The sequence below is a fragment of the Ictidomys tridecemlineatus genome, chromosome 6, assembly GCF_052094955.1.
Source record: "Ictidomys tridecemlineatus isolate mIctTri1 chromosome 6, mIctTri1.hap1, whole genome shotgun sequence".
In the NCBI taxonomy this organism is placed as follows: Eukaryota; Metazoa; Chordata; class Mammalia; order Rodentia; family Sciuridae; genus Ictidomys; species Ictidomys tridecemlineatus.
The window spans coordinates 9820208-9832025 of record NC_135482.1 but is presented as its reverse complement, the minus strand read 5'-3'; the positions used below and the strand labels follow the sequence as shown (position 1 = coordinate 9832025).

Genomic DNA, 11818 nt, shown 5'->3' with positions numbered 1-11818 from the left:
CCGTACGACTCCCAGGGATTCCTGCCTGGTGTCCCCACACGGTGTCGTCCCTCCCCTTGGGTGTGGGTCGGCCCTGGTCACTTGCTCTGATCAAAAGGACATGACAGAAGCATTGGGATGTCACCTCCAGGTTAGGTGGGTGGCATCTCTCTTGGTTCCATGGCTCTGCGGGCGGCAGCTGCCACGTGGAGGGGCCCGTGTGGCAAGGGCTGAGGGTGGCCTCTGACCGACCCTCATGAGGAACACAGGCCCTTCGTCCACAGTCCTCAAGAGGGGAGCAGGGCCACCCCGAGTGCCCTGGGAGGGGGTCCCTGGATGAGAACACAGCCCCTGGCAGACCCTGAGCCTGGGGACCCCTCGGGTCCCACCAGGATCCCGACCACAGAACCCGTGAGTCCCCGACTGGTGCTCTCCAGGCACATGGGTCAAGCTGCCCACTGCGGCCCTTTGTTCCCAGCAGGAGACGGCAGATACGTGGCTGGTACCAGGAGTTGGGTGTTGTGCCCCAAACGCCTGAAATGTGGGGGTGCTGGGGACCGAGCGCAGGCAGAGCCTTGTAGGGTACTGAGAGATGAGGGCAGAGGCCCCTCTCCTTAGTCCTCAACGGGCAGAAGCCTGGCCTGGGAGGGCGCAGAGGGGACGAGGACATGTTACTGGAGCTCAGGGGAAGAGCCCTTCCAAGTGGCAGAAGCTTAGCTACGTGGAGAGCGGAGCACGATCAACGGGCTGCGGGGTTCGGTGTTGCCGGAGCCCCGGGTCCCCTCCCGCTGTGGTGACATGTGGGGGAAGAGCTGTCGAGCACAGGCGCCAGAGCATCACTGTGCTGAAGATCTCATCCTCCCCAGATGCCAAAAGACGCAAAATTAAGGAATGGCTTCAGGAGCCCGAGCCCCGTGGCTCAGGCCCGTCATCCCAGCAACTCGGGAGGCTGAGGCAGGAGGATCTCGAGTTCGAGGCCAACCTCAGCAAGACGCTGTCTCAAAATAGAAAACTAAAAAGGGCTGGAGATGTGGTCAAGTGCCCCGTGCTCCATCTCCAGTCCTGAAAGAAAAACAATCTATTCAAAGAAACAAAGAAGGAAATAACTTCAGAGCCACGTGAGGAAAAGTGAGGCCCAGGGTGTGACCGAAGGCCTGTTGATCCTGGAGTGATCCTAAGTCACACAGAGGTTCTGGGAGGAACCTTCCAGCCCCCAGGAAGCCAAGGGTCAGCAGGAGCCCAGGAGGAGAAGGCGGCCTCAGCACGGTGCTGCGCTCCTGGGAGTTTCACAGCTTTTGAGAAAACTGTGAAAATCACCACCAGCTTAGGGAGGGGCGGGGCAGAGAGGAATGAAAAGGAGCCAAACCAAAGAGTTAAAATAAACCCAGAAAAGATGCCCAGCCTGGGAGTGAGTGGACAGGGCATAGCTGAGCACCACGAGGTTCCAGCCCAGACGGACGTGGAGCTGGGGAGTGCCCACGTCCCCAGCTACATCCAGAGTACATGCTCTGATGAAGTCCTTGTCCCCGTTGAGAGCTGCCCTGGGAGAGGCCCATGCAGCAAGGAACGGAGCAGAGCGGGCCTCTGGCTGACAGTCCAGCCACCAGGGTGGCCTTGGGGAAGGCCCTTCTCTGGTTGATCCTCGAGCCGAAGCCCACAGCACCCGACTGCAGCCATGACCCACCGAGGCCCACAGGACTGTGAGGTCATCGACGCTGTCATGGGAAGCCGCCATGTGGGGGGGGCGACTTGTTACGCAGTAAAAGATGCTGATACAACTCAAATGTGCAGCACCCCACACCCGGGAGATGGCGTCCTCTCGGGGACTCACCGAGGTGCGCACAGGAAACGTGAACTTACCTGCCCAGGCTCAGAGAGAGACGGGGAAGGGGCTGTAGCTCCGCAGGAGAAATGTGCGCCTAGCTCCGTCCCCAGCACGGGAGAAAGAAAGGGGGGGAGAGGGGGGGGGAGAGGAAGGGAGGGAGGGGGAGGGAAGGAGGGGGAAGGTGAGGAAGCCAGGGACAAGAGAGGGAGAGAGAAGCCAACCACAGGCCTCACCCAGATGGTGCAGAGACTGAGCCATGCACACAGCTCCAAGTCAGTTCAAGTTGGTCCCTTTAGGTCAGAGTTCCACTTCTGTCGCCGACTTGATGTGACCCCCTCCCCACCCCCGCTCCCTGTCTCCCTCTGAAGTACTGCCCGGTACTGGACCAGCTGACGCAGAAGGGCGGGCCCACTGCCACTTTCTGACCTGGAGTGAATGTCCCAAGAGATCTTGGTCAAGGAGGAGGGAGGGTAGGTCTGGCTGCAGCTGGGCACTTGTCACTCACAAGCAGTTCTGAGTGGGGAGGAGACAGGTGACGTCCCAGGCCCAGGGAGCCCTGTCCCCTCACCGCCCGGCCTTACCTCTCCAGTGTCTCTCATCACGTCGGAAAGCACGAAACCGCTCCGCGGCCACCCAAGCCTGAGGGGGCTGACCGAACTGCACGCTAGGGGGGCAGACCACAGGGTGGATGCTGAAGGTGCCTCCCAGTGACTCCCTGGAGTTGCCAGGGCAACCCCCCGGGGCTCTGTGACCTCAGAGCACGGGCCGGCCTGCCCTAGGGATGAGGGGCCAGGCCTGAGGGGACAGGAGGGGTCTCTGTGTGCCGTCCACTCGAGCATCCAAGTGCCAGGCGGGGTGTAGACAGGGGCCACCAGGGCAGAGGACCTTCCTGGGAGCACAAAGCCTTCAGTAGGGCGCGTGACTCCCTGCCAAGGGAAACAGGCTCGGGGCTGGCAGGGGGCCCTTCGGGCTGGACCTTGAAGGGGCCTAGAAGCCCAGCAGAGGGACGAGGGTTCCCTCCCAGCAGAAGTTGGAGCCGGGCTGTGCCCGCTGAGCACCGCTCACGGGAGCTGCCCCAGCCCTCTGTTGTGGGTTTTGAGAGAGTCTGGCTGAGCTGCCCAGCGGGCCTCAGACCCGCGATCCTCCCGCCTGGGCCTCAGACCCGTGATCCTCCCGCCTGGGCCTCAGACCCGCGATCCTCCCGCCTGGGCCTTGCGGGTAGCTGGGTAGAGACGGAAGGCCGGCGTGCTGAGGAGCCTAGATGCAGGTCGGAGCAGTGGGGAGCGGGCTCAGGTGTCACTGCGGCCCTGTTTTCAGGCCGACACACACGGTTCCTGGTGGCCTTTGGATTGAAGGCCTAAGCGTCCTGCTGGTCACCCAGAGGCCGACCTCAGTGCCTAGCTATGGGGCCCCACAGGTCCCTTCCTTCGTCAAACCAGCAAGGAAAAGAGAGTCCCCACGGAACACGACGGTCGTGTGTGCCACGTGCACCAAAGTGCCACCTGCCTCCCTGGCCACATTCTGATGGTGCCAGCAGTGGCCACCCCCATGCTGAGGGAGAAGGTCACACTGGACAGGACAGTCCACCGGGACCATGCTGGACTCCTCCACCACTGTCCTTTGATCTTCTCTCACCTCGGCAGGCAGTGATCCTGGTAAAACCAAGGTTGAACCTTGTCCCTGCTCTAACCCAAACCTTCCGGTAATTTCCCATCTCAACTGGATTAAAAGCTGAACTCCCCTTTTACCGCCAAGGCCCTACCTCCCAATGGCCCTTATGGCCCCTGCAGACCTTGGCCCGTCCTCCTTGGCCAATGCTGCCTTGGCCCATGGTGAACACACCGAGCACTGCAGCCTCAGGGCCTTTGCACTGGCTGTTCCCCCCACTGCAACTTCCTGTCCCTGGACATCTGCTGGACTAGCCTCTTCACCTCCTTCAGGGCTCTGCTCCCTGCAGAGACTGTTAACAGCAACTCCAAATAAACCCTCAAGCTTCACTTGTTCTTAGTTGACTTACTGATCACGCCGCTGGGCTGTATATTATTAATTTCCCGGCAGCTTTACTGTGTAGCATATGGGGGGGGGGGGATAGGATGATAATGGTGGCCTCAGTTATCCTTGGGGACCTGAAGGGGACCTGTCACTTGTGCTAAAAACACTGACTCTTCAACTGGGGCCTACGGACAGCCAGTGGGCGCTGGTCTCTCCCTCTGTCTCTGGTGCTGCCTTGGGGACGGGCCAGCGTGCTCAGCTCTGCATGTTGACCTGGGGACCTCTGGAGGCCCAAGGACAGGGTTGGCTTGCTGAGCTGGGCCTGCCCCGCCCGCCCTCCTGCTCAGGCTGAGGATGCCCGGGGGGCCTCACGGCCGACCGTGAACGGACTTGGCCTCATGACAATCCTGTCCACCGCTAAAGACCCCCCAGCTCCTGGCGAGGCCAAGACAGGAGCCAGAAACGACCGTGAGGGTGGGAGGGGCCCGGGTCTGCAAACCTCTGCCGCTGTCCCCCAGCATGGCTGTCCCTCTCCTCCTTATTCTGAGCCTCCACCCGTGGCCGCGGGGCCGAGAAGGTGGCCGCAAGCCCAGTCCCACTTCCCCCTTCTCCCCCGCGCTGGCCCCTCAGATGCTGGTTTTCCTGCAGGATGAGCTTCCGGACCTGGGCTTGGGGACAGGGCCCCACGTTGAGAAGCGCCTGGCCCTCCACACCGTCCCCAGCACCATCCACCCCGACACACAGTGTCCTGTGGTAAGCCCGTGGGAGGTGGCAGGAGGACTGCCGTGTCCCCGGCCCAGCCCTGGCACCTGGATGTACCTGACCCACAGCAGGTGCCCATGACTGTGCTGACGGAGCGGCTGTGACGGGGGAGCAGATGGCGGCAGAGCCATTGTCACTCCTGAGCCTGCCCCCGAAGTAGCCGAGGAGGGCCCCTGAGGCGAGGCCTCTGCAGAGGCTGAGGGCCTGGGCGCCCGCTCCGGGCTCAGACGTGGCCCAGGGAAGCAGGAGAGGGACCAGAGGGCACCCTGTAGGGCTGGAATCCCCCCTGCAGCCCCCCCAGGGCTTCAGGACTCTCTGGGAAACTCGGGATCCAGCCCTGTGGCCGCCGGCCTGGCAGCTTCCCCTCTGGTGGCCTCCAAACTGGAGGCCAGGCCCAGAGGCCTCCCAGCCCCTCCCCCATGGCGCCCCGGAAGGTCTGACTGAGTCAGGAAGGAGGCCCACAGAGGAGGCTGCTTGCCTCTTGCTTCTGAGAGGCCCTGGGCTCTGAGCCACCTTGGGACACTCACTTGGGAGGCTGGCTGTCCCCTTCCCCTCCGCACAAGGGGCTGGGCCCATGGCAGGAGCGGGGGATGCCAGGCTGGCCCAGGGCTCACCTCTCTGGCCCCGTAGGTCCCCCATGCTCCAGGGCAAAGTCCCCTGACCTGGGGTGCGGGCGACTGAATAAGGAAGTGGCCCTTGAGAGGCTCCCACAGCTGGGGAGGGGGGCTCGGGCGGCTTCTTGCCGAGTGGAGGCCAAGGAGTCTGGGGGTGAAGCGGGGACAGGGACAGGGTGGAGGGAGACCGCAGAGGGCTCTGGAAAAGGCGCTTTATTCCAGTGTGGGGGAGGGCAATTCTAAAAACCACGTCCACCTGCCTGGCTCCGTCCACCTGCCTGACTCCAGAGGCAGGGTCCAGCCGAGGGTCACGCAGAACCCCTGACCTGGCCAGAGCCGGTGTCCCAGGAGAGGCTGGGCTCAGGCCTTGCCGCCCTTCCCCTGGGACACGCGGGTCTCGGGGGGCGCCCGGCGGAACCACTCGGACCAGGAGCCGTCGTAGACGGCCACGTCGGGCTTGCCGCAGAGGTAGGCGGCCAGGGCAATGTGGCAGGCGGTGACACCCTTGCGGCAGGTGGCGATGAGGGGCTTGGACAGGTCCACCTTCTTGCCCTGGAACATGGCGCGCAGCTCCTCGGGGCTCTTCTCGAAGCCGTCCGCCGTCAGGAAGTCCATGAAGGGCATGTTGACCGAGCCGCGGATGTGGCCGGAGCCCAGCCCTGGGGGCAGAGGACAGGGTCAGGGAGGCCAGGGTGGAGGGGCCACAGGCTTTGCACATAAAAGTGACATCTTCTTGGCACCTTGTGGAGCTAAACTTGTTGCCAGCCCTAACTATGACACCGAGGCTGAGACCCCCGCAGCCTCCTTGAAGCAGGGGGTCCAGAGTGACTCCTGCTCGGGAGGACAGGGATGAGCCTCGGCGGTCCGTCTCCACCAGCCTCCGCCATGGCAGAGCGGCTTCCCTTCTCTGCACCTCGGCTGCCTCATCTGTAAAATGGGCTCAGTGGCATCGACCTACGTCACTGCACTGTCGAGAGGGACACATGGGACCCGTGACTGCCAATGCCACATGCCATGTTGACTAAAGAGCCACCGCCGAGGCCCCCCCTGGAGCTGCCAGCCCAGCAAGGAAGACTGACGTCAGGAAATGTCACAAGCCACTAAGTTCAATGTCACTCCAGATTACAGATGAACACACCGAGGCCTGGTGAAACCAAGTGTCCCACCTCAGGCCACATGGACAGGTACGACAGGCCTGGGGTCACCACGAGCCCCCTGGGTTTCCTTCTGGGCACACAGCTGTGAAAAGAGCAGGTGACCTGGTACCAGGCCTAAGCGGAAGCCCAGCTCTGCCACTTACCAGCTGGGTAGCCTTGAACAAGTCCTGCCACCTCTCTGGGCCTCAGTTTCCCCAGGGGTAAAAGAGGAGTGAGACTGCCCCTCCCCCCCCATGTGAGGAGTAAAGGCCACAGGGACAGCACTGACCACTGGGGCTGCCCCCACCCCTGCCCTCAGATGCTGTGGCTTCCTGCCACTTTGCCACCTATGAAGACGGGGTCACCGTGGGCCCTTCAGGCCTGGGCAAGGTGTGGATAGAAGCCAATGTGTAGCTAGGCTGGCCCGGGGTCCCTTCCACCAGCAGGGCCCCTCTGCCCAAACTGCCTCTGGACCAGCCTCAGCAACTCAGCGAGACCCTGGCTCAAAATAAAATCTAGAAAGGGCCGGGGACGTGGCTCAGTGGTAGGCACCCCTGGGTTCCATCCCTGGCACCAAAAAACCAAAAGAACAAACTGGCTTTGAAATAGCAAGAGGGGCCCAGGGTTTGGACGTGGACAGAGCTGGCCCCCGCAAGGCCTTGGCCCAGTCCCTAAGCTGCCAGGGACCCTCCTCCCTTCTCACACACCCTGCGCCCTCCAGACTTGGGGAACGGGACTGGGGCTCCACACAGGTTTGCCTCCACCTCTTGGGGGTCCTCCCCAAGTCCCCACAGCCCCAGTAAACCTGGACCATGGGAGGTGGGGCCAGGGTGGCAGGAGGGGGCAGGGCAGGACCTGACTAGTGGGACCAGGCCACATCCTGGTCTTCTGCACAGGCCCTGCCCTGCCAGCTCTCAGTCCCCTGCCTGTGACACAGCCTGGGGGGAGTTTACCTATGACAGGTAAAAGCCCTGGGGGCCTGGGCACTCATCAGGCACCATGGGGTTCTGGGCCCCCACCCCAAGCCCCAAAGAGGATTGTGAAACTCATTAGCATCAGGTCCCTGGATGACAGACATCCGGTCCCTCTTCCTGTGGCAATTTCATCTTGCTTTGCCCCAGACCTGTGCCTGAAGCCAGCTGTGCACTAGCCCGGTGGCTCGGGGGTGACCTTCCTCCAGGAACCCACTGTGGGCGCTTTCCGGGGCAGCTGGGGCGGGGTCAGTGACCCCAGGAGAGCACACACTGGGGCCTCCTCTCCCCACCGCCAACGAGGACGCGCCATTGCTTATTTTCTGATTCCATTAAGGACCCCTTTTCTGAGAAAAGGTGCAGTTGGGGGCTTCTGTGGAGCAGGGCTCCAGCCGGGGAGGGCCTCCTGCTTGTGCCCACGGCTCAGGGGCTGCCTGGGGAACCCCAATGAGGAGCCAGCAGCCTGTGGCGCCAAGATGTGCCCCTCCCGCAGAGAAGCTGGAGAGCAGCCAAGCGGAGGAAAGGCTCCTGTGCCCAGACGGAGTCTCCTGCTGCTCCCCGCCCACGTCCACGGTATCTGCATCTGCAGGCCCAGGGCCTTCCCGTCCCCACGAAAAATGGGCACAACATCACCTCTGGCACCTGGCCCCGGGGTCCCCAAAAATGTGTTGGGGGAGATTGATCGACCTTAAAGCCTGTGTTCTTTGACTACCCTGAGCCTCCCTAGAAAAGGAGGCTGAGGCGGGGGAGTGGACGAGCTGACGTCCCATGTCAACTGCTCGGAGGTCTAGGAATCTACGTTCCGGTTCTGGCCAAGGTGTGAGTCAAGCTGGCACTCTTACGTCTTCAGCTGCCAACAGGTGTGAACGCTCAAGGCCAGGGAAACCTGTTTGGCCCTTCCTGCCTTCCTTCAGTGTGGGCAGCCCTGGCCCTGGAGGGGAGGGACACAGGCAGAGGAGCTCCCCAGCCCCGTGGAGCAGGGACCTTCCCCCAGCCTGGTGTTTGCTCTCCCCACCCAGGAGAAGGGGTGGCCTTCGGAAACAGCCCTGCTTTGATGCTGCCGACCAGGTCCAAGTCTTGGCCGCTCCGCCTCCTTAGAGAAGTCTCTTCTCCCACGGCCGGCAGAGCAGGATCAAGTCCTCCGGCTTCTGCCCTGCCTCCTCCCTCTTCCTCCTCCCCACCCAGGGGGAGGTCAGGAGAGCAAGGCAGACTGACGTGCCAGGGCCACCCCTAGGTGCCACACCCAGATGTAAACTGAATCTCAACAAGTCCTACCCTGTCCCCGACAAAGGACTAAGGCACACACTTAGGCCAAGGGCCTCCTCCAGCCAGGAAGTAGCCCTCTGCTCCTCCTGGGGTCGCTCCTCCAGGGACACTCTGGGCAAAGCCTGTCCCTGACCTCCCATCTGGACGGCTGAGCCTTATTCCCCCCCAGGTTGGGGACCATGAACCTGACAGAGCCTCATGTGACTTTGTGTCCCCAAACATTTTGCATGGAGGTCAGCAGAGAATGAGGGAGGGAGCCGGCGATGCCTCCGGGTGGCCCTGACCTGTCCTTTCCTTGCCCTCAATCCCTTTACAACCACCGTTGCATTGCAGTCAGCACCTCCACACCCGTGGGTAGGGCGGACCCTATTTTGATGGTTTTATAAAGGGGCCTCAGAGGTCAAGCCATTAGATTGAGGTCACAATGCAAAGGAGTGGCAGTGCCGAAAGGAGGATTCATGTTCCCTGGCACGGCCCGTTGGGCACCAGAGGTGGGAGGAGGGTCACAGAGGAGGGAGCATTCAGGGCGCTCTGGAGGCATCACAGGAGCACGCCGTTCCCCTTTTCTATGCCTCGGTTTTCCCCTCTGTAAAATGGGAATGGTAAGGAGTGCGCCTGAACCCCATTTCTCCATTTCCCTGGGAGCAGGCTGGGAAACACCAGAGAACCAGCTCCTTCTCTCCTCCCTCCAGGGCAGCCTGAGCCCCAAGAAGAAAAGGCATCTTGAGCCAAGGGCAGTGGGCGGCAAGCACAGGTGCCAGGAGTCTCTGGAAGGTGACCAAGGATCCAGAACCTCCTCCAGACCTCCAGAGAGCAGGCCCGGCAGGCGAGCAGGGGCCTGGGAGAGCCGGGCTGAGGGAAGCAGAGACCTCCTCGGCTGGCCCTGCCCCTGCCTCTGTGAGCCTCTGTCTGATGAGGTGACCTCTCGGTCCCTCCAGCTCTGTGACTGGACAGTTTTCCCACATTCTCTCCCTGGGGCACACAAAGGAAGCAACACTGTTTCACAAGGTAGGCAAAATGTTGCACCAGAGGTAGATCCTGGGGAGTGGGGGGAGGGGAGAGCCACCAGGAGGCACAGGCTGGCAAGTTCTGCACCTGGGAAAGGCAAGACCCAAGTTCCCTCTAGCCAGGAGCTTCTAGACCTCGGTGGTTCCTGTCCGCAGTGGTTCCTGCCCCGAGCAATGCAGACTTCTGGCCTCCCTTCCACAGGAGGGGACTGAAGGGCCATCTCTCTGGGAATATCTAGCAAAGGGGATTCCTCTCTAGCCCTGGGGGAGCGTATCCAGGTTTAGAGTTCTGGCTTAAAACAAGGCAGCTCTGGCTCAACCCTGGCTCAGCACTTGAATGAAGCACATCACTGAACGTTCTGACACACACACACACACACACACACACACACACACACACACTTTAAAATGGGGCACTACAACTTGTTGGATGGGACGGGACCGTGACAGGTGTCTAGCGTGGCAGCTCCACCTCAGGCCCAGCTGCTAGGAAAGGTTATCAACTGAGCTGTCCTGCAAACCTCAGCCCAGGGACCAGGGAAGCTGAGGGGAGGGAGGGGTCAGGAAGGGTGTTGTAGATGGCTGGAGAAGCTTCTGGGGACTGCGTAAGCCCAGTGTGTCCTTAGGAGGCTCCCGTATAAATGCTGGCTCATGGGCATCATGCCCTTTGGTACAACCTAGTGCATGTGGGGGTGCCTGGAAGTGGACATGGGCAGACATCACCAGTCACCTCTGGCGATGCTGCGTCACTTGTCATCACGTGACTATCAAGACCCATACATAGGTCGTCATGCATCTGAGCTGAAAAAGTGGTCAGGGTTAGGTGTATCCTACAGATAGACTGAGGCCTGCGTGGGGGGCCTGAGGGCAAAACCTGGAGAGGGTCCCAGTCACCCTAACTCCATATCAACTCCCCGGGGACCACTGGGACACTCACCTACTGCATCTGGCTCTGGCTCAGTGCCAGAGTACCGCCCTTGGGATCGTGAATCCACCAGCTGGAACCTTCTAGATTCCAGGTTCTCCAGGACCTGCTCATAGGTCTTGAGCAGGGAGCGGTCCAGAGTGGCTTTGAATATGGCTGGCTCTGGGTGTGAGGGCTCAGATGTCACCGGGTGGCCCTCCTTCAGCCAGTTCCGGAAGCCACCATTGAGCACTGACACAGTGCGGTGGCCAAACACTCGGAACATCCACCAGACTCTGGGAGCATAAAAGCTGCCCAGGTTGTCACCATCATATACCACTACATGCGTATCGTTGCTGATGCCCAGGCGGCCCACGTAGTCTCCGAAGTGCTCCTCGCTGGGCAGCATCATCTCGTAGGGCGAAGCCGTGTCCCGGCACTCCTCTATATCAAAGAAGGAGGCACCCGGCACATGGCGCTCTCGGTACTCCTTGCGGGCCTCACGAGTGCCCGGTGAGTACCAGGACGCGTCCAGCACCCTCAGGCTGGGGCCCAGCTTGCCTGACCGGAGGGACTCCGCCAGCCACTTGGTGGAGACCAGGGCCCGGTAGAGCACCTGTTGAACCATGGTGTCTGCTCTGCGTTGTCACCTGGCGCAGATGGGAATCGGGAAAGAGACAAGCCTGAGCGCACTGGGGGCAGTGGGTGGGGCCTGGGAGGAGCAGCTGCTTCTCCCCGGCACCCCAGGATGCACTGTGACCTCCCGGGGTGCAGCAGCGGTCTGCGGATTCCCAAGGACGCGCCCCAGCCCTCCCCCCGCTCCCTGCCGGCGCGGAAGGGGGTGGGGCAAGGGTTTCTGGGCGCCGCCGTCGCTGGACGGGCGTCTGCCTGGGCAAACTCCATACTCGCCCTCGGGATCCTGCTAACCGCCCGAGATGCGGGGCACCGGTCCTTGCGCTTGGACTCCTCTTTCCCCAGAGGGCAGGGGCGGGTGCACTGGGAGAAGCTGCCCTGGAGTCCCCAGGCGCGCGGGACAGCGCCCTCCCGCACCCGCTCAGCAGCCCGCCTCCAGGGTGCCCACTGTCCTCGTCGGGTCAGGGAGTCCCGGGCACCCCGCCCCGCTCTCGCCACCAGGACCCTCCCCTGGGCTGCAGGTGGCGGGACCCACTCACTCGCCCTGGCCGCCTCGCTGGCGCTCGCCCCAGCCGTTGGCGAAGCTGGCACGTTCAAACCCTGAGCCGCTAGCTCCCGGGCGGCCCGCACCATCGTGCCACTGCGAGAGGGGGGACCTGCGCCGCCGACCGCCGCCCCGCGCCGCCCCCACTCCGGCAAGAAGGCCCCGGACGAGCCTGGGCTCCGGGT

General features: G+C 62.3%; 2 protein-coding genes across 2 annotated transcripts; both read right to left on the bottom strand.

The window, feature by feature from the left end:
• Nucleotides 1–1953: 1953 nt before the first annotated feature.
• Nucleotides 1954–5280, bottom strand: LOC144378529 (uncharacterized). Its single transcript, XM_078052796.1, has 2 exons — nt 2386–5280; nt 1954–2317 (listed from the first exon to the last, which is right to left on the bottom strand). Exon 1 carries the CDS (start codon nt 5195–5197, stop codon nt 4214–4216), a length of 984 nt encoding a protein of 327 aa, XP_077908922.1. The 5' UTR covers nt 5198–5280; the 3' UTR covers nt 1954–2317; nt 2386–4213.
• Nucleotides 5281–5370: 90 nt separating this feature from the next.
• Nucleotides 5371–11784, bottom strand: Tst (thiosulfate sulfurtransferase). Its single transcript, XM_005322287.5, has 3 exons — nt 11629–11784; nt 10490–11106; nt 5371–5831 (listed from the first exon to the last, which is right to left on the bottom strand). The coding sequence occupies exons 2-3, from the start codon at nt 11082–11084 to the stop codon at nt 5533–5535; spliced, it is 894 nt and encodes a 297-aa protein (XP_005322344.1). The 5' UTR covers nt 11085–11106; nt 11629–11784; the 3' UTR covers nt 5371–5532.
• Nucleotides 11785–11818: the final 34 nt, after the last annotated feature.

Coding starts and splice junctions, on each gene's coding strand:
- LOC144378529 (XM_078052796.1), bottom strand. CDS start 5,197: ATGGGGGACCTACGGGGCCAGAGAGGTGAGCCCTGGGCCAGCCTGGCA.
- Tst (XM_005322287.5), bottom strand. CDS start 11,084: ATGGTTCAACAGGTGCTCTACCGGGCCCTGGTCTCCACCAAGTGGCTG. Junction 5,832..10,489: donor GCCAGAGCCAGATGCAGTAG/GTGAGTGTCCCA, acceptor CTCTGCCCCCAG/GGCTGGGCTCCGGCCACATC.